General features: G+C 36.4%; 1 protein-coding gene across 1 annotated transcript in view; it reads left to right on the forward strand.

Annotated features, from left to right (window-relative positions):
- PHTF2 (putative homeodomain transcription factor 2) overlaps window positions 1–21,722 on the forward strand; it is a 55,687-nt gene that overhangs the window by 10,911 nt on the left and 23,054 nt on the right. Inside the window, exons 2-7 of the mRNA XM_009882920.1 lie at window positions 2,067–2,123; window positions 5,955–6,024; window positions 8,529–8,687; window positions 13,824–13,989; window positions 14,666–14,830; window positions 19,581–19,782. Of these exons, the coding sequence (XP_009881222.1) occupies window positions 2,067–2,123; window positions 5,955–6,024; window positions 8,529–8,687; window positions 13,824–13,989; window positions 14,666–14,830; window positions 19,581–19,782 (819 nt within the window). The remainder of the gene's footprint in view (window positions 1–2,066; window positions 2,124–5,954; window positions 6,025–8,528; window positions 8,688–13,823; window positions 13,990–14,665; window positions 14,831–19,580; window positions 19,783–21,722) is intronic.

Below are 21,722 nucleotides of genomic sequence, written 5' to 3' on the forward strand. Positions count from 1 at the left end.
GAAAAAGCCAGGACAATTAGATAGAAATGTCTGGGTGGAGTGGTTATTCAAGATACTGACTTTTTAATTGCTGGCTGTTATCCATGTGGAGTTAGCTCTTAAACTTCCTTTGGTTTAATTACTTTAATTGTAGCAAGTGCTTAATTCTGCCCAGTACAGTGCCTGACTCCCTAATTATTTTCCACAGTCTACATTTTTTCCAAATGAGAGGTGCAAAGTAGTTATTATTACCAAAAGGCAGTTTGGGGTTTTTCTTTGGTTGGATTTTTTTTTTTTCCGGAGTTTTAAGGTAGCAAAGTATAGAAACTGTTTGGGTGCTTAGCTCTTGTGAATGGGAATTATTATTTAAATTTGAGAACGGGTAATTCAGTAATTCAATTCAGTGGTCTGACTTTCAATTTTAGATATGCTTTGGACTTTACTGCTATAAATTAGAGGGGGTTTGTTTCCTCCCTGCGCTCCCCCACCCACCGATGGGTCAGGTTTAGAGGCACAGAAGATGCCTCTAGATTTGTTGCTTATGGGTGTGTTTGCGTATTGGCTTCCCTGAATATCTTTTTTGCATTTTTTTGTTGGATCTTTAGTTAAAAAATCTTTTTTACCCACAAATAACTTTTTTTTTTTAAATAACCTCTTCTAATCTGACACTGACGCCTGAAACATACTGAAATATATCAGGTGTCTGGACTAAGCTGCTTGTATCAGCTCTCTGCACAGTCGGTAAAGGGACTGCGAATCTGGGAAAGTGTGTCTGTCTCTCCCTCGTGACCTAAAAGTGATATTGCACTTAACCGCTCAGAGTTTGTGGTATGAATCAAACTCCGGATATCTAACTATGTGTGTGCACGCATATGTGTATATATCTAGGTAGACTTCTGGGAAGGAAAGGCTTTAATATTGACATAGTAAAAGACGTCATTACTGAATATTATCTAGAAATACTGTTTGTGCAGAGTTCAAAGCAATCTGATGATCTTTGATAACTTCTTACAAAACTTGGATATATTGTCTCATTTATTGACTTGTTCTTGTCACTCTTACATGTGCGTTTCCTGAAATTTAGTGTTGCCCTTCATCAAAATATCAGACACTCATAAAGTGGCTTTCTTAGATTAATAAGTGCATGGTAATTTCTTGAATGAACTATAGCCACCTGTGTTGATGGTTATTTAAAATGACAGAACTCATCAAAACTGGTCTTAGGGCTAGGATTTTAATAAGTGCTTGCAGGGTCAACCTTTAGTCTTTCTGTTGTTCTGCTCTTACAAATGCAGTTTTCTACAATGCTGTGGTGAGGTTAGAGCCCAGGAGAAAACAATTCCTTTTTATTCCAATTTTTTAACTAAAAACTTGTTCACATTTAGACAAAGCTAAGATCTGTGGAAGAATTTCATGAGTAAATAAACTAGCAGCTTAATGAGAGTGAAAAATCTGGCAGTAGGTCTACTAGGAACATTATTTCATCAGTGCTTCAGTGGGAAAAGTGCCTTTTCCTGATACTCGTTGAGTTTGTCTTGGCCTGTAATCTACTTGATTACCACCCTGACCATGTATTTTGTTGCTGTGCAATCTTAAGAGATAAAGTTAAAGACAATGTAGCTGTAAAAGCGGTGGAACGGAATTGGAAATGTAGAGGGACATGCTTTAAAAAATAATAAATGGAATGAAGGTATGGGTTCGACTAGATGTGCGTGTTATTTTCTCTGAAGTTAACTGTAAGTTAGTCAGTGTTGCTGTCGTAGGTCTGCTCTCTGTCGGTACGGAGCCTGGAATCCCGACCCGGGGTGGGAGGCAGTGTGGTGCTCCTGGTCCTCTGGCTTACATAAGCGATGCCGTGAGGCTGAGGCGGTCTGCTCTCCTCTCCCCTCTATCACGACTCATTCACAGGTTAGCTAGATCCAGTTCAGCCAAGGTGGAATGGAGAAGATAGATTTCTTTGTAAATAAGTCTCCCCAGGGAAATAACCTGCTGTCTTCGTGCCTGTCTTGTTGAAGATTGATTGATTTTATTTGATCAATGTCTTTTAAAATCTAATGTACAATCTTTTTTGTGTGTGTTCTTTTCAGATTGGGGCGTATGATCAACAAATATGGGAAAAATCAGTAGAGCAAAGAGAAATAAAGGTAATAATATTATAGCATTTCAACATTTTTTTTTTACCAGTGATCAGCAGTGCTGTCTGTGTACGCTGATGTAATTTACAATGTATGTGGTGGTATTTAATACTGGTAAAGTGAAACCAGACTTCTGGAGTCTAACCAAATGTAACTGGCATATTATGCTCTATTTATTTTACATAATTAATAACTCTGCAGCATTTGAAGTGCTGCATCTTTCTGTATGTCAGTAGATTTTTTTTCTTTTCTGTTATCTTAACCCAGGGCTTAGTTGTTTTAATGCTTCTGTCTTTCACTTTTCTTTGTGATGAATTCTAATGTCAGTTATCTGAGCTCTCTTTACTTCCAGTTAGTTACCTTATACCTGCAGTTTACTTTTCCTCCTTTATGATGCTGTCATTGTTTTGTACAGTTTATTAGACTGGTAAGTACTTCAGGCTTTGTTTCCCCGAACAAGCAGTTTAACAGCATTCTTTGCATTTTGGTTTAACTAACAGTGCCATCAATGTCTGCCACATTGCTAAATTGTTTTGGAGAAAAAGAAATCAATCCTATATGTAAGAGTTTATGGATTGTATATTATGTCATACTCCATGATGTTAAAGTTAATTTAATTAACATCTTCTTGCAATTAACCTTTTTTCTTCAAATACTGCACACAAGAGGTATGCTATTACTGCATGAGTTTTTCAAGGCATTGGTACATTAGCAAAATGTACATTGCTTCAGTTTTCCTGTGGGTGGGCTTTTTTTTCCGCCCCACTACTTAAATAACTAAAGAAATTGTTTGCATTACATGGAAGCTGACCTGAACCACAGAGTTCCCCGGTTTCTGTACAAAAATCTACAAATTAACTTTTAAGTGGGAGCTGAGGGTATTTTTAGAAGTGTTTCTACACCCGATGCCGGAATCCGCGCGGTGCTGTGAGTCCCCGGCTCGCTGGCGGCGCAGCTCGCCCTTTTCCCCCGGCAGCTCGCCCTTTCCCCCCGGCAGCTCGCCCGGCGCTGCCCCCGCGTCCTGCCCCCGTCCTGCCCTGCAGCGCCCGCGGCTGCTGGGAGGAGAGCCGAGCGGCTGGGGCCGTGCCAGGCTCCTCGGGTTACTGGGAGGTGCCCGGTGGATCTTAAAGGGGGCATGTTTCTGAGAGCCCCAGCTGGGCCAGCGCTGCTGATACAAGCGGGAGTCTCTTGCGGGAAAACTCTGTCTTGCGGTGCCGTTTGTCTGAAGCGTGCGTAGAGAGAGCGTCCAGAAATGTTCTTGACAATCAGCACGGCGGATTTCAAACTGAGACCCTTGGGGGTTACTTGATTTCAGGGTCCTTTCCACGAGCGTGGAAACCAGGCGCCATTATGACAGAACTTCTAGTAATTGCTATATAATAGGACATTATTCAAATTGCAAATAATGCCTTGTGCTTATTCGAAATGCATCTCGTTTGGCTCAGAAGTCCAGTAACTAACAAATTAATGATGATGTCTCCATGAGTTTGTGTTGACTGAGTTTAGCATAATAGTGGTAACACTGAAACAGACTACTAAGTTCAAGTATTGCACATTAGCCCTTTAATCTCAAAGCTACTACAGTACTGTTTATAAATAAACTTTACTAAAAATCTAAAAACTTATTATTTGTTAGTAGAAAATCTGTTTCTGATACTGTAAATATATAGTTTAGTTAGAACTATAAGAACTACAACTATGAAGACTAAAGTTTGTGCAAAAGAATTTTTATAGTAACAGCCACTATTTTTAAGACTTTTTATTTAAACTTTGTTATTAGTTAGCTGAAATGTGTGAACTAACTGGATGGGTCTGAATAGTATGAAACAGTATGTGTATTTTTTTTTTAAATTAACTTTAGTTTGAAACACTGCTATTTTCCACATATATAGCAGAGATTTATGATGCTTTCGAGAGTGGAGAAATTGCATCTTAATAAGTGGAATTCTTTCACTGCATGTGGCATAAAGCAGAAGAACCAATTCAGTGTAGTACACGGACACTGTCAGTGTTTGAGATTTGACCGATGGGATTTTTAAAGAATGTGTCACCACTTTTCCTGTGAAAGATGCATCAAGTTATACTGTTGACTTATTTTTTTTCAGAATTCTTTCATTAAAATGAAAACATGATTTTAGCCACAGTGGTAAACTTTTTCTAAGATTGTGCATGTGTTTCCAGGGGGTTATTTCTTCTAAGAGGCACGTACATCTTTATTTAGGCTTTCAAGAAAAATCTTGGGGCCCATAAGCAGTAATACATTTGAAAATTATATCATTCGGCATTTTATTTTTAAGCTTTAGATCTTTTTATGAAAAAAACTCGCTTATGTAAGATTTCACAAGAATCTGTAGCTGTTCTAGAATTATAATAATTTTCAATTCTAATTATGGGCTTGTTTTCTCATTCCACATAAAATTACTGCAGTTTTAAGACTGCTGTTTTGTAAAAATCTTGCACGTTAAGCTCTTTGCAGTGCTTTAGTCTATAATACAACTGATTTTATGTATTTGTCATCCTCAGAGCACATTTTGTCCTATCAGTGTTGCAGTTCTATGTATTAATTTTGTTTTGTTTAAAGCAAACTCTCATTTTTTTAGTAGACACATCAGGTGATTATATCTAGTTCATTGTGAACAGTTTCTTTTTTTTTTTTTAAATTTTTATTTCAGCATGAAAAATAAATTCAGTTGAATTTAGATCTTGGAAATATTTTGTACTGCTTTCTACCTATTTGAACAATTTGTTTGATACTTTTCTTATGAAGATTAACATTACCAGATTTCACTGATCCTTCTCTCATTGATAATAATTTTATTTTTATGCTTTCATCTAAATTTAATGTTTGCATTTAAGTAATAAATGTTTTTACACATGCATGAAATGTGACAATGGTGGAAATCTACAGTTCACCAGTGAATTTAACTGCTTTTTGAATTAAAGCAGTTAAACTGCTTCCATCGTAATTCCAATTTTACCTGAAATATTTTTTGAAATACTATATTTTACTCTGTATGAATTGTACTGTGTGGAATCATTATTGGCTAATGTGACCAAGAGTCTAATCTAAAGGGATCAGAAAAAACTCACAGCTGCCTCTGAGGCTTGAGAGTACAGCATCATATTCTAGCATTAAAACAAACTTGAAAGTTTTGCAAGGTAGTTTGGCTCTTCAGTGAAGGAAGGTGCTGTTTCTAAAAGACAAAATAAACTTGCTTTTTTTCCTCCTGCTTTCCTGTTGGGTGGGTTTTTTTTTTTTCCCCTTCTTTTTAATAGGCTAATCTATAGTCACTATTAAGAAAAATTCAATACTTTTCTAGACTTTAGATTTCTGACAGTGGAACTTGCTGATTAGTGGCTCTTGCATTACAACATGATTTGCTATCTGCGTTTGGGATTAAGGAGTTGCAATGTAAGCATTTTGTGAAGTTTAATTAGATATCTAAGGACAATAGAGATTCAGGACAGTAATTTGTTGCAAAAGTTCTGAAAACCTAATATAAATGTATTACTAATTCTTGCAAGTGTGTGCATGTTGTCTGCATAACCCCACGCCATGGGAGATGAGTCCTCAGTGCTTAACTATGTTTGAAAAATTACCTAATGGGTCAGTAATTGATTGAGTTTTGTTTAGATTGTAAAGTGTGTAAAAGGCATTTATTGTGCCTTGTTCCTTGGAATGTTTATTTTATAGTACTTCAAATCTATGAAGTTGACATTTGTCTGCATTTTCAATGGCAGTGTGGGTTAAATACAATTACTGACTGCATTGATATTTTTGTCTTTTCATAATGTCTGTCATCTGCATGAATGTATTTTGATAGTGTTTGCCTATTGCAGGGTTTGAGAAACAAACCAAAGAAAACAGGACATGTGAAACCAGACCTCATAGATGTTGATCTTGTGAGAGGTAGGTCCTGAGCTAGAAAAAGCTGAGTTTCTCAGTATAAAAGTAACTGCCATTCTTGTCTTGTAACAAGAGTGTATGAGTAGGTATTGAAAAAAAACAAAACAACCAACCCAACGTAACTCTCTTCTAAAGAAGACAGATAGGAAATATTGTTAACAAATGACCTCTAGATTAAACTGAAAGCTTAAAAACTTGATTTAAATTTTGTTATATACATTTAGATTTTGAAAAATAAGAGACGTGGATTGTCATGGAACAAAGTTTTGGAGTTATTAGTTCAAAAATCTCCTATTGCCATACATTCAGACTTCTTCCAAATCTGCTGACATCTAGAGGAAAGGTTATGTTGAAATTTCTAGAGAGCAAAAATTGTATAGGCCTTGAATATTTCTTGCCTGTTTTAAATAACAAAAAAACAACAGAAGGTCGGATGATACGAGACTTTTCAAAAAGCTTTTATTTAGTCTTAATTTATTTTTATCTTTATTTAATTTCCCTCATGCAGACTAGGGAAAATATTATGTAGCATTTTTTCCATGAGCCCAGCAGCCATTGTGGTCTCCTGAATCCATCCCAGGTAGTGGTCTTTGCATTCAGTCTTGAATTAACTGGGGCACCCCGCAGTGCTCTCCCCCTTAGAGATGCACAGGCACCCTCACACCCAGAACTGGCCTTCAAAGCCCCACTCATCGCCTTGTTCCCAGGCCACCTCACCCCTTCACCAGCTAGTCTGGCTTGACCTTTGCTAGCACCCGCACACTTGCGTGCATACCCCTGCTCCCTCAGGTTGCTGGCATCATGGATGCACGGCCCCCGGCGCATGCTCTGAGGTCTGACTCCCGGTGCTGGGACTCAGACCCCTGTACACATGCGTCACCACCGACTAGACCGCTCGTCTTCCAGGAGATAGTTAAAGAAATGTAATAAGAAGATAGTACAGACTGCGCTGATCAGGTGCATGGCACGGCCAGACAAGCAGAGTACTGAGCCACAGCTGTTTACACATGACTGGTCCTTTTTATCCTTTACCCCTCAGTTTCCCCCGGCTTCTTCCTCCCCAGATCACCTAAACACTTCCTTTCTCCCACCCTTGGTTTCTCCCCTAAACATCCCGTAGTAAGTCCTGTGCAATTTGAGCTCCTTTTCCCCTGCATCCCGTAAGGAGTCCCACACCCCTGGGCAGCAACCCCCTTTCATCTGAAAGGTGATCTGGAGAGCTGCTCCCAGTGGCTGATGGTGATGGTTTCACACCTGGACAAGGGGGCCGATGGCTCTGCTGGGACAGCACTGGGAGGGGACTGGTTAGGGTATTCCTTCCTTGATTTGGATTCCAGCCTGCCCTTGTGCCTCTGTCCTCCTCTGGGCTTGGGGAGACGGGCCTTCGATGGGCTGATGGCTCCAGTGATGGGCCTGGAAGAACCCCGGCAGGGTATTATTTGGGCTCCCCCTCCTGCCATTGTCTCTTTGAGCTCCTCTGCGGGTGTGCATCACCTAACAATGTAACTCTCTAAAAATAGGAATGTGAGAGAAAGAAACAAAATCAAATAACATTTGAGCTTTAAAGAAACAGAACTCAAAACTAAATGTTTATAGGAATTAGGGAACAGTAGTAGACCACTTCAATATCATGATATATGTGAATAGCGTGTAAATGACTGCGCTGCATGGATGTCTACGTTGGCATTTAAGTAGTTCCAGTATTGGCAGTGTTTTACCTGTGCCAGCACAGAGCTGGTTCTGCTTGTAAACAAGGTGGAGATGGCGTAGCAGCACGCAGAAGTTGCCCTTTCCAAGCAGTAACCTTGGTGTAATTGAAGTCACACCCCTATTGAGTAAATGTTACACAGTTTTCGAACTGCCTGAGAAGTGGGAATTTCAAGGACGAAAAAGAAATGGAGAGAGATGAGAGAGAAAGGACATTTGAATGAGTGAAATGAAAAATCATTTAGGAGAGACAAAGAGAAATGATTCTTTGGGTGGCTTCCCTGCTCCTGGGGCTAGTCCTCAGTTGGACAGATACTCCTCTATACTTCTCAACCTTATTCCATTTTCCTGAATGATGTAGCTGGAGCAATTTACAGATGTTGATGTGTCGGGAAGGGGCCCTGCTGTGCCTGCATGGGCATGTGGAGTTTTCATACGACTTCTTGTTGCTTCATATCAAATTTCTTACACCTCAATGAAACAGAATTAATTTTAGTAATTTATTTTAAAATATTTTTGACATAGTAAGATATGGCAATGTTTTGTTATTCACACATTCCAAAATCTAGGTATTTGTAGAAGTTCCTGATAATGGCAGTCAAGAGGGCACCAACATTTTACACAAACTTTGGATTGAGGAGGTAGTGAAATGGTGGAAATATGAGATTTATTCAAATAATTATGTTTAATAATTGCTCCTTGAAATAACTATCTTAATTATTTTGCTATTGAACAACTAAAGTCGTTATTAGCCATAACAATGAAATATATTGAAATTATTTCTTTTCTTTTTTTTAAAGGATCTGCTTTTGCTAAAGCAAAACCTGAAAGTCCTTGGACATCTCTGACCCGCAAAGGCATCGTGAGAGTTGTTTTCTTTCCGTTCTTCTACAGGTGGTGGCTACAAGTGACATCGAGAGTGATCTTTTTCTGGCTGCTTGTTCTTTACCTTCTTCAAGGTAGAGTTGGATTACAGGATCAGCTTCGACTAAATGCCTTATTTTAAGTGGAAGCTGCTGTATGTTACTTGGTTCGCTTTATGCCGTTAAGGTTCATTCCAATATTTTCTGAAATTTTGGAATGACAGGGTCCCAAGCATGTGGCTTTTGGTTAACATTTCTTTTACGTATATGAAGGGGGCATACTGAAAATTTAAGGATTTCCTCACAGACTTTCTTCAGGATTTAGCACACATGCTAGTTTGTCATCTCTGTATATAATTTAGGTTTCCAGGATTATCTAATTTAGTTCGGGACTGAGCAATATCAAATAAACCTTTGGCTTAGGCAGTGTATTTTGTCTTGGGCTTTTGGTCTTTCTGGTACTTGTGCAGATCAAGAGCTCTGATCAAGAGGCAAGCAAGGCCGAACTTGCCAAGATTCGTGCAGCTTGTGCAGCCTGGCAGGATGATCTATTTGACCAGTTTCCAGTTGTCTTTCCATGTGTTATTTTGTCACATCAGAGGCAGCGAACTTGTAGCTTATACTTTAGTCAGACCACAGCCATACTTCTGAACGACTGGCAAACGGGGGGCTTGTTGTCCTATGTGCTTCTACTATTTTTTTCATTGCAATGGTGAGATTATGCATCTTCATTTTATATTTCCTAGGTTATAGAAGGACTTTTGGGCAACTGTTAACAAACAGAAGGCAATTCACAGCTTTTGGGATACTCAGTCTCAAGTTCTAGTAATCTGACATTGTGCTTCCCTTAATTATTCGTAATATATAAGAGGAAAATTAGAAAGGGAAGAATGTGATGTAGTGAGTCAGTATCTAACAAACAGTGTGAAAGTCACTAGAAGAATAAGCGTATCAGAAGCGTTTACAACAGAAATGGAACAGAAGGTTAATGAAAGTTGGGAGCAATTTGAGTACCCTGAGAAGCTAAATGACTGATAAGTTTTCCACTGAAATCCAATTAAAATACAATATTACTTTTTCAATTTTGCCATCTGTCCCAGCAGTTGTGAATCACTGTATCATTTGGAAGTTGTATTTAAAACAAGAAATTGAGTTTAAAAAAAAAAAAAAGACAACAGTGCTTTTTGTGTGATGATGTTAGCAGCTATAAAATGAATTTCACAGTGCCAGTGCCCCAAAACTTGAAATATTGACAAATATCCATGTGGTCTCCTATTAAAACTTCTCCTTATCCCCATTTCCGAGATAGGTGCTTAAGAAGTATTGTTGCATACATTAGCATTTGTGTATACTGTGGTAAGCAATCCCATAGTGTTAATAATTTTAATCTCATTTACAGTAATATAGGTAGTAAAAAAAGTTATAGTTTGTTTGTTACCATGTTCATAGGTGGTTTATTCTGAGAAACATCATTATATTAATTTTTTATGTTCCCATTCTTAAATTAATTTAAAAAAATATACCCACATTTAATTTGTGGAACATTCAGAAAACTCTAAAAGGTGCAAAATAGTAAGACAATGCAGATTCTGAGTGCAAGAAAGTTTTTGGTTTTGTTTTTGTTTTTTTTCTAGGACATTGATTACAAAGCTATCTTGTAATTAACATTTTTCCCCCTCAGATTTCTTGGGATCTATGATTTACTAAAGTTATGGTTGGAATGCATTGTTTCCCTAATCCATAGAGACTGTTATGTGACAAAATATTTCTGATATTTTTGAGGTTGTGAATTAACAAATACTATAAAAAAAATTAATAGTATTCCATATTACACTGTAATCCAACTGTTTGAAACACTTGCCATTTAAATTATGCTGAATTAACTGCAGAGTTTTTTTATGTTTTTTGAAATAAATGGAAAGACTTATAATGTACACCTAAGTGAAAATAAATTGACTGATTTTTTGATTGGAAACTAAAACAAACCCGCTCAAGCCTCTCCTTCTAGCACTTCTATATAAGATTTGCTTATATTTTACTCAGAAGGTATGCTCGGTTATTCATTTTGTATAAAATTGGTAATGCAGCACCAGAACATCAAGAGTTTATTATGAAAACTTAACAATAAAACACTTCAAATTTCAGTGGCCATATTTCTGCCCTGAATCTGAATTTTGTATTGTAGCTCGGACTCTCTGTCATTATGACAGATTCTCGCTGACATTGTTGTAAAATGGTCTGACTTTATTTTGTTTATATATGTTTAGTTAAAGGATTTTATTTAATTATGAAGTACTTTCTGTAGATTTATGAACTGCATTACTTCGAATCATTGCTTTGAAATTGATTGGCTTTAGCAGGATACTTGCTAGCATTTATGTAAGTCTACAGAAAATTCTTTCCTTGGCTGTAGATTTAAACTCCAGATTTTATTTGCATTGGTTTCCTTTAGCATAAAGTATGATTAGCAAAATATGTGATAAGAGAACTACAGAGAAATGGTTTTTGTCCAAGGTCATGGAACAGGCCGATGAATTAAGGTAGAAGTAAAACCTTTTTCTTCTGACATGTATTTAGTTTATATCATTACCTCATTTTTACTTTAAAAATGTTTAATAGGAAAACGAAATGTGAAATGTATCTATTGTGTGTTTCTTAAGTATTAAACAAGAAACTTTAATAGCGATATAATGATTGTTTTTTGTGGTGAGATACATATATATTTGTGTATGTGGTTTTAAACTTGGTAATACAAACATTTCAAAGGTTTAAATGCTATAAAAATAAATGCTTTTTGGTCTTTGAAATGTACAGTTGCTTTCTTTGATACAGCTTTTTGCTCTACGTGATATAATTTCATTTGTGCCTGTTTCACAAAATAAACTGTAGTAATTTAGAAAAGTACAAGTATACCTGTATATTTCTTTACTATAAATAAGTAAAGAAATAATTGAAAGTGGTGTGAAAAATTCTGTTCTGAGACCTAGCTGTTGATAGGAGCAATTCTAGGATAATCTGAACTACAGCATATTGACACGCTGTGCAGAAAGAAGTTCTTGGATTTCCCTCCCATCCTACTGAAAAGATCAGGCAATTGCTAGCATTTTCCTAAATCTGTGTGAAACTTCATGGTGGGAATCTGCAGTCTATGGATTTGTGTCTTCTTGAAGAAGGTGATTTCTTCTAGATCACTCTGCTTTGCTAAATGTTTTTTAAGTAGCGGAATAAATCTTGTAGTGAAGTTTGAAATTATTTTGTGGACACCTACCCCTGCAAATCATTTCACATGGATCTGTGGAGCTCTGTGTTCTCAGAAGTATATGCTTATCCCAATTGTATGGTAGGAGTCAAGATTGTGTACTTATTTACACTTTATAGCTTATGAAGCTAATTGTATATGTGAGAAACTCAGATAAGCTCAATTAGAAAGAGGTAATATTATCTGTGCCTTTTACTATCTGTACCTTTTCAAATTTATTTTTTAGTAAGTTGGATTTCTGATTGATACATACTGTCTTTCTGGGAAACCTCATACGGCAAAAACTTAGTCCACATATAGTAATGAAAGATATACGTGTTTTACATAAGACTTCGGTGCTTTAACTTAGGAAAAAGACTGATGGGAAATTAGAAGTAGATTACCACAATCCAAAATAATTCTATTGTTTTGTACTCTCATCGAGTTTCTAATGCTGGTTACCTGGCTAAAGATTGTTTCATGAAAAACACATCTAATCTCTTTTTAGTGGAAAACATCGCATCCAGGTGTTTGCTGTGTTAGGTGTGGCTTCGTGCAATACATTTTAGGTTTTTGAATGTTACATATTAATTTGCATGTGGCTGTATTTTTTTCAGTTGATTTTAGTAGAGAACTGGTGAAAGCTGTTGAACTTGTATCATGTATTTCTTGTGCTGGGAGTAGGTCTAAGTTATGGGACTTCCACTTCTTAGTGGTCCAAGAGCAAAATCAAGTTCTCACAGGATGTGCAGATGTTAGGCACAGAGAATTATTCCCCTCTTCTGTTTCTGAATTTTCTTGATAGCTTCTGTCAGCTGAGTTACAAAACACAGTTACAGAACACAGCACTTCAAGCATTAGAGGCAGAGGAACAAGAACATAGAATAAGCAGAGAAAAGATAGGGATTGCCTCTTCTGTCTGCCCCATGCCTGGTGAATGCCTTTAGGTTGACCTGAAGCCTGTAAAGACATTTCTGAGTTACAGAAGTGGTCGGGCTCCGGGTACAGAGCTGTGTGGGTGTTGGCTATACATGAAAAGCTGTTTATAGGGTTACAAAATTAACAGTTAACTGTGGAGTTGGAAGCTGCCCCTTTTCCAACCATGAGTGCTAGTTGGAGTCCTGGTCACTTCAGCCAGACTACCTCATAGTTTACATGGTTTGTCTTTGATCTTTCCTCATTACTAGAAAATATACACACAAGTTATATATGAAATGTATACAGGGTTGCACCTACACATGTCTGTCCATCCATGTGGGCAATTTTGTCCTTTGACTGAAACATGGAGTTTAAAATGCTTTCTGCTAGAGAATATAAAGAGTTTCTAAGTCTCAAGTCTGTTGGTCCTTACAGTGTTGAAATAGATGTATAGTTCCACAGAATTGCAGGCTAGTTGAGGTTGGCAGGGACCTCTGGAGATCATCTAGTCTGAACCCCTGCTCAAAGCAGGGTCAGCTAGAACAGGTTGCTCAGGGCCATCTCCAGTCAGGGGGTGAATATCTCCAAGGATGGAGAGACTGTTTAAACTGCTCCTGTTTTGATGACTCCTATGGTCACCTAGCTTGTTGGATTGTGCTGCGTCATTATAGGTGATACAGAATTAAATTTATTTGGACTGCTTTTAGGATGGCATTTGCTTTCTGGTTTTGTCTGCTACTAAAGTTTCACCTTAATTTAAAGTTGTTTCATGACGGATCTAGCTTTCCAAACATTTCCCCCCCCTTCATTCTACTGCCTTTTTTTGAGCAGGAGCTATAATATCACAAGTATAAAAGAAAAGATGGATATTAAGACAGCAGGCAACTATTTAAATCTTTATTACTGCCTATTTCATTGCAATTTTAATTCCTTCTTTTCAGAATTACATAGGTTGGTTTAAAATGCAGGTAAACTACTACATCTGACTGTTTCTCTTTTAACAAAAGCCATATAATGAGTCGACCGTTTCAGACATTTCAAATATTGAACTCAACTTAATTTCCCTTCTTTTCCAGTTGCTGCTGTAGTCTTATTCTATACAGCCCAAAGCCCACATAATATACCTCTGACTGAAGTCATTGGGCCAATATGGCTAATGTTGCTACTTGGAACTGTTCATTGTCAGATTGTTTCTACACGAACTCCTAAGCCACCTCCCAGCACAGGGGGTAAAAGAAGAAGGTATAGTCTGTGTTAAAGTACTTATCATTTAGGATTGTTAAACTATTCTAAAGAATGTGCATGAAAAAATGTAGGGGTTTACAGCATCTTCTTTGCAAAAAATGAGAAATTTGTGCTCTGTTTTTATTTGAAACTTTAAAATGGGTGCTTAATTGGTGCTCTTTAGCTTTTACGCATTGGATTATTTATGCATTGTTTTAATTGAATCTGATGTTTGGCCTTAAAACAGTTTGTATCTGAATAGTGGTGGAATGACAGCATTTATATTAGTGCACATTTAGTTTTGGAACTCTGTGCAATACTGACTAATGGTCTCTGTGGGAAACATACATTAAAGGAGATGCTATTGGAAGCGTAGAACTGAAGTCTTCCAGCACTTCACTGAATATGGCTTGCTACAGTGAATTGTTCCATTAAAATGGGAAAACCTGCAGTAGTGAATTTTGCAGGTCTAGGCCTCTGGTGATGGGATGAAATGTATTTTGGGCTTAAGTGCTATGATAATGAATAATTGTTATGCTTAGTTTTAATAAATGAAGTTTATTAAATTGACTTGATAAAGCTTTAGTGAAATATTTTGAAATCTTGCTTGGTTTTGCATGCTTAAACTGCTGAACACATTAATGGAACTAGTAAATTGCACTTATAAAGCAACCTTTAATCTCTTCTGATGAAGGAAATTAAGGAAAGCAGCACATTTGGAAGTACATAGGGAAGGAGATGGCTCTAGTACCACAGATAACACACAGGAGGGAACAGTGCAGAGCTACGGTACAAGCACCTCTTGCAGTATTGGCGCTGTCTTCAGAGATATCTGGCATGCTGCTTTCTTTTTATCAGGGTTTGTATTTATTCAAGGCTACATATGTGTTAGAGATGTGCTATCCCTTTTCTGAATAAGTAAACAATGACCTAATGATTAAACTTTTGTTGATCCAGTTTTTGTTCTTAGTAGTAAACTCATCTCAGTATTTGAACGTATACTAATGTGTTGTTTCTTGACTTTTGCAAATGCTGATACAATAATTTTGAAAAGATACAGAATTAACTTTTAATTAAATTATATTTTGAGATAGGAATATTCTGTGTGGGCTATCAGGAATGAACCAATTCAGTTTCTCAATTTTAATCCAATGAGAAAATTTGACTCTTTAATTTTACTTTATTACATTAGCTGCTTATTACTCTGAGAGAGTGCTTATTGAACTCTGTCACTGTCATCAAATCACACACTTTTTCTGAAGGAAAAGCCTTCAGGATTCAAATAGGCACAGCGTTTACTTTCTAAATAAACATCAAAGATACATTTTCTTAATGATTGGAAGAAACATCTAACCCTGTTACATTCAAGAGATGTTTTGCAGATGATTGATTTGCTAATGCAGTGCTCTAAGCAATTAAGGTTTGTTTTTTTTTTAAAGAATTCTGTGGCAGTCTGTTTACAAGATATTCTATACACACAACATTGTGAGTGCTATACATCAGCATTTATTAACAAGAAAATTTGCTCATAAAATAGCATGAAATTGAGAAAAGGGATACTGCAAGTTATTACATTGATGTTTTGTTGTGCATGTTGCTTCTTAAATATGGCAACACTAACATGTCTGTCATACTTGTGAAATGTGCTCTTAACCACTGGTAAAGCTTATCTATGTTACATTCTGGGAATATCTAGTTGAAACTCTGGAGAAGTTTTGAAAGTGTTTAAAAATATTGCAAGAGGAGAGTTCATTTGACTTTTTCTTAGTCTTTCTTGACTTAGAATAAGCTGTCTTTGACAAAATATGAGTCATAGTAATAGACAAAACTGCTGTTCTTTGGGTCTGTATGCATTACTTTCTGGTGTGTTTGGAGTGTAATCTTGTAAACCTTTGAATATTTTTCCTTCGTTGAAGATACTGATCTGCAATAAGAAAAGGAGTGTTGGTAGATTGTTTTTTTCCTTACCTTCCCTTGTATTGGGCTCAGAGTGTTTTCAGTTGGGAAGGGCTGTGTATGACTTGCTCTAAGGACTTGTTTAAACCATTTAATGAGAGGTAGTGTGTATATATATAGATGTTAAGCCTCAGTGATAACTACTTAGTATATATAGTATCTTCAAAGGATAAAGAGCACAGAGTGACTGAGAATGCTGTAAGTAGCCCTTAGTCATTTGTTACCTCTCCAATTGCAGGGGCACAGTTGATTGTATGTCTGGAGCCATACAAACCATATCAGTCACTCATCCAGCTGAAAAATAACTTTTTTTTCCCAGGAGGTCATGCAGATCAGTATTTTTTGCGTGTGGTAATACAAACAGTTTTGTCATCACAGAGGGATGGCAGAGTGGGGCTGGGAATGAGTAAGCAGGAGCACAGCGTGGAGTTCCTTGACTACTTTACTTGGTGATGTCGCTGACGAAAATCTTACGAAAGCGCAGTGCAAGGAAGCTGTACAGTGACATCTGTCCTGTTTCTTAAGACATGTTTTGAAACTTCTTAGAAAAGCACATTGGAATGTCTCATTAGTGTTTATTTACAGCAGTTTTTCACATACGTTAAGGTTTGAGATACCATTTCCTGGAATTTTAAATATAGGTCTTAAACACATGGTTTCAAAATTAACCTCAGAAATTATGTTCTTTGCTTTAGGTCAGGACCCTGGGTACCTAGACCATTTGCCTACACTCAGGTCATCGGTAATCTGGAACTGTGTATTCAATAAATATCCTTTGGAATGGCAGAACTGAGCCTGACTAATAAAATATAATTCTAGACTTTAATCCAGCGCAGGGGCAATTTAAAAAATACTAATTATTAGTTTCACTGGAAAAGAGGGCAATATATAAATGGGTAATTTGGACTCTGGGTGCGTCCTTACTCCAATTATGGAAATCTTACAATTGTAGCTTCTTTAAAAGTTTTGCAGCGTGAACAGGGAAGAGAGTTTTTTGACCAACACCAATGAAAATGCATGGGAATAGAATACCTGACAGTAAAAATCTACAGTCTTCCAGAAATTTGATTTAAATCTTTCTTAATATTTTCTCTAGCTAATGCATGAATAAGAATGAAAGTCATTCTTGACTTAGCTTTTGCATATATTCAGGCTTTTTAAGACCTTGGATTTATTCATAGTGGTGTCCTGGCTTGCTCTTAAATTCTTTTAAATCTAGCATGAAATTGTAAAAGTTGATTAATACTGTATATATACAGTAATTCTAGGAAACTATACATTTATATTAGCTAGGGAAGTATTGGTCATATTCGTTATCGTTGTTTTTTCTTTTAACGCAGTATAGTGCATGAAAGCTGAACTTTAAGGCCAAATTTATGTTTTTCTGGCTTGAGGCTTACACTTCAATTTAGGGATTCTTACAAAACCTAACTTTTGTTTCTACATTGAAAACAAGTGAGTTACCTGTTTTTCAAAATGAACCTTAGTTGATATCACACTAGTGTTTGTCTTGCCGTTTTAGCACTTAAACTTTGCTTGAGTAGTGAGATCTATCTGAACAAATTAAACATGTGCATTCTTTTTTTCTCTTATCTATTGCTACTCAAGTGTTTGAGGCTACTTCTTCCTAGTAGCTTTCAAGTTTCATGTGAAATGTATAAAAACTTCTCAAATCAAACTTCAAGAGTTGTCCTGTTACTACATTCATACAGCTTAGTAACTTCTGGAGTAAGTCTGTCTGACTGGATGTGTGTATGTGTCTATCTGATGACAACTGCATTCCCTTTTGCACTGCTAAAAAGAATTTTTTACGAAGTGGCAAATGTATATTTAATGCATTAAACATTGGCCTCAATAATGTTTTAGATGATCTTCTTAATAGACCTAGAAAATTAAAACTCTGTATGTGAACTAGCATGTTGGTGATCTGCAAACAGGAGGCTTACTAACTGCTTCTCCACCACAAAACACGTGCTAAAGCATCTTGCTGTCTCTTTACCTTAGTAAGCTTACAATAAAAATTATTCCATGCAAATATATCATAACTACAGAAAATGTTTCTGCTGGTTTTGTACTCATTTAGAAATAAAGTTGACTAAAAATTTTGGGAATAGGTTAGGGAATAGTAGGTGACTTCCTACAAGAGAAATGCAGCAGCAGTTACTTTGGTTTAAAAGAAATATAAATGTTACTAGCTTTTTTCCAGGAAGGGGTGAGGGAAAGTAAATGAGATTAAAGATGGGAAAGGAGGATGAAACACCTTATAACATTGTCTCTTCTTAATTGTTTTGCCTTAATTCCAACATATAAATTGTTCCTTTTTGGATTTTTCCCATTTTATCCAGCTCTCCCTAGCCATTTACAGACCTATACAGGTCTCCCCTGTATAGGTGGAATACCTTGTCTTGGGAGGAACGTGAGGCAACTATCCTAATTCTCCCGATTCATTCAATGTACATATTGAAAAGGAATTTAATCTTCTGCTGTGTAATCCAAGCTCTCACAGAATGCCTCACTCCTTAGAGAGAAAGGCAATGCATGTTCCCTCATAGGAGGACAAGATCAACTGGACATATTCTTGATAATTTTATGACCTATGTCCAGTGTTGTACTTTTAATAAAAATAAAAAAATCGGGAAACATGATTTATAACACCTTTTTTTTTTTTCCTCACAAGTGTTCTGGGAAACTAACAAACAAAATCTAATAAATACAAGATATTAATTGCTGTTCTGATTTTTTTTTTCCATGCCATTTACTTTGAGAATACAGAAGCTTAAGTGAAGACTTAAAGTAGTCTCTATCGATAAGGTAGCAAGCTGCTGTTCCTTTTCATTCCTTCATCGACTGCACATTCTAATTTGGAGGTGTAATCGTCCAAACCTTTGCTTTGAGAAAGCCTTTTTCTGGCATTAGATTTTCTTGCTGCTACATCTATTGACTAGATAAAGGCCTTGACATCTAGAGAATATTATGGAAGACTAGACATCAATATTAGTAGTCTTAAGAATAATAATACTGATGCGTAATTTATAAACTTATTTTGTGGTTTGAAAACAGGTTTAATTAGTGGTTTTGTAAGATATATCAAAATAAGTTGCCAGGGCTGTTACTGGATAATACAAAAAAGGGTAAATCGCCTTCTGTTGAGTAGAATTGACAATAAGCAGAAATAACAACAAAAAATATATGTGTACAGAGTACCAAACAGCATGTTTGTTTGCAGCTTCAAGAAATGGCATGCTTGCTTTGAATTATAACACTTAAAGAAATTTTTGACATACGTCTTTTTTGTTAAGATACAATACAGAAGTTTCTCATTTACATTTGAGGCTTGTGGTACTTCTGTTGCCAAAGTTGTTGTGAAGTTTAAGTTTTAAAACATAGATTTCCTTTTCTCTTCTTTCAGTAGCTAATGATAGAATTTTCTTACAGACACTGAGGGTTTCTTTTGTTACACCTTTAGGAGAGGATAATGGCTAATATTTACAAGATGTAATAGTTACAAATGTTGCATCAAATGTTAATGTTATTAGTTTGGGGTCGCCTTAGTAGTAAAACTAAAACATGGGTTGAGAGGGATAAGCAGGATTTAGACTGGGAAAAAATTGAGGGAATCATTAATTTAATAAATATATTTGTTTCAAATATAGATCTAAGAAAGCAAAAAACTCAATAGATAAATCCACTGAGACTGATAATGGCTACGTGTCCCTTGATGGGAAAAAGACAGGTAAAAGCAGTGAAGAATGTATGCAGGCCCATGAACGTCGATGTGAAGTGATTAAGCCAGAAGAGTCAGGGTGGAGCACTGCAACAGTGAAAGATGCCTTCAAAAATCACAGTCATCACAAGGTAAGTGTGCTTTGTCACTTTCAAAGCAGGATTATTGATTTGTCAAATGATATGTGAGGTGTATTTTTATGATGCTTTTGATGCATTCTTATCTAGTTTATCCTTAAAAATGTTCTTAAAGTTGTATTAGGCTTAGGGTCGTGGGTCCAAAAATTATGTTAAGTGTTCTTATTTCATCCTTATATTCCTGGCCTTTCCTTTTTCTTGTAGGAGGATCCTTACTGACATTTAACCATTCTTTGCCATTCTGTATTTCAGTGCACCAATGTGTGTGCTGTCTATTAACTGTGGGCTTTGCCAGACCAGCTAAAGACACTGTACCTTCTTCTGCCCCTTTGATACTCTAGGCACAGGTCTGTCTCTATGCTCAAATGGAACAAATTTTGGATTACAGACAATGGGTAATTTTGAGGTCATTCTGAGCATTTGACTGTGAATTATCTTCCTTTTCCTTTCTTTTTTATTTTTATTTTTTATTTTATTGATCTCTGTAGAAGACAAGGAAAGGGCGATTTCCCTCTCAATGATGTAGGCAGAACTCAGTGGCATAAGAAGTGGTCATGAAAGAAAGCAGACCTTGTAATTTGGCTGGGTCTGATTATCTCCTGGATATCCTATTTTCATCTTAGTGTTCTACAGAACAGCTTTTCCAAAACATTTTTCCTGACTCTCTTATCATTTGCATTTGAACATGTATTGACTGCCATTACAGCTCTTATACTTGACTTTGTCTCAGTAGTATTTACAATCAATGACCAATCACAGCAAGGGTTTTTCCATGATAATAGCAAAGGGAAATATTTTTCTACTGGAAGTCTACAGGTATACATTTTTATAAAGGAAAGGCATTCTTTGTGGATTTCATAAGCAAATTATTTAACAGCCCCTTAAAAATCCATATGATTAAGTGAGAATGAAGATGATGAAGGTTCATCTCGGGGCAAAAACTTCACTCTGCTGCTCTGCAGGAGGTGCTTTCTCAGCCGTGATAGCAACTGAGGTTCAGTTGTCTTTATCAATTCCAAGCATTTTTCATTCTTGAGGGAATCCAACAAATCAAGGATTTTTAAGAAAAAGTAATTTTAAAGAGTTTTAAGTTTCTTTGATAGAATGGATATGTTCTCTATGTTTAACTTGCTTGGTGAGTATGCACCCACATTAAAAAGAAGTTGGCAGGGACTGGAATGGCTACTTTCTTCTCTCCTTCTCATCTCTTCCTCCAAAGACAATACACTTTACTGCCTTTTGCAGTGGTACCAGATAAGATACCCTGGGCTGTTCTGCCTGTCCTTCTTTCTTTATGCAACTCAGCTGTTAGAAAAGTGAAATGACCTGACCTTGAAGCATCTCAGAAAACAGAGTTCATCATGGAAGAGAGAATGATGTCTGAGTTGCAGGGGGGAAAGGATTTGTTGTATTTATAGAGAATTGCTTGATTGTTTTTGTCCTTTTAGCGTTTCATTGATGACAGGAAGACTCCAAATGAAACTTTACAGGGTCCTATCTAAATGAGAATATACAAAAGAGGTTCTGACAGATGAATGATCATGTGCTGCCCTTTTTTCTTTCTGTTAGTAAGAGCTACTTTAACTTTAGTTTAAAATCAGGGAAGTGCAAAGTGAAATAAATTAATGATCTGAGTATTCTACATGCAATCTGTAGCACTTTATTGTTGGAAGAAGAGGAAAATGTTAACTTTGTACTGTATGTGTTGTTAGTTCAATGCTATAGTGTCTATCACAATTTTGGTGTCTTTTTTTTTATTTGTTTATTCTTTTAACCTTCTGGATATTTTGCCTCTAAGCCTTTCTTGGTAGGTTTGGGTTAGGAAAAATTGCATTTAAAATAAGAATGTCAGAATTGTTCTTTAGTATAATATGAACTAGGCCTTCATTATCTGAGAAATGTTTATTTTAGTCTTATAATTTCTGTTTTATAAT

Source organism: Charadrius vociferus, unplaced genomic scaffold (genome assembly GCF_000708025.1).
Source record: "Charadrius vociferus isolate BGI_N301 unplaced genomic scaffold, ASM70802v2 scaffold32, whole genome shotgun sequence".
Classification (NCBI taxonomy): domain Eukaryota; kingdom Metazoa; phylum Chordata; class Aves; order Charadriiformes; family Charadriidae; genus Charadrius; species Charadrius vociferus.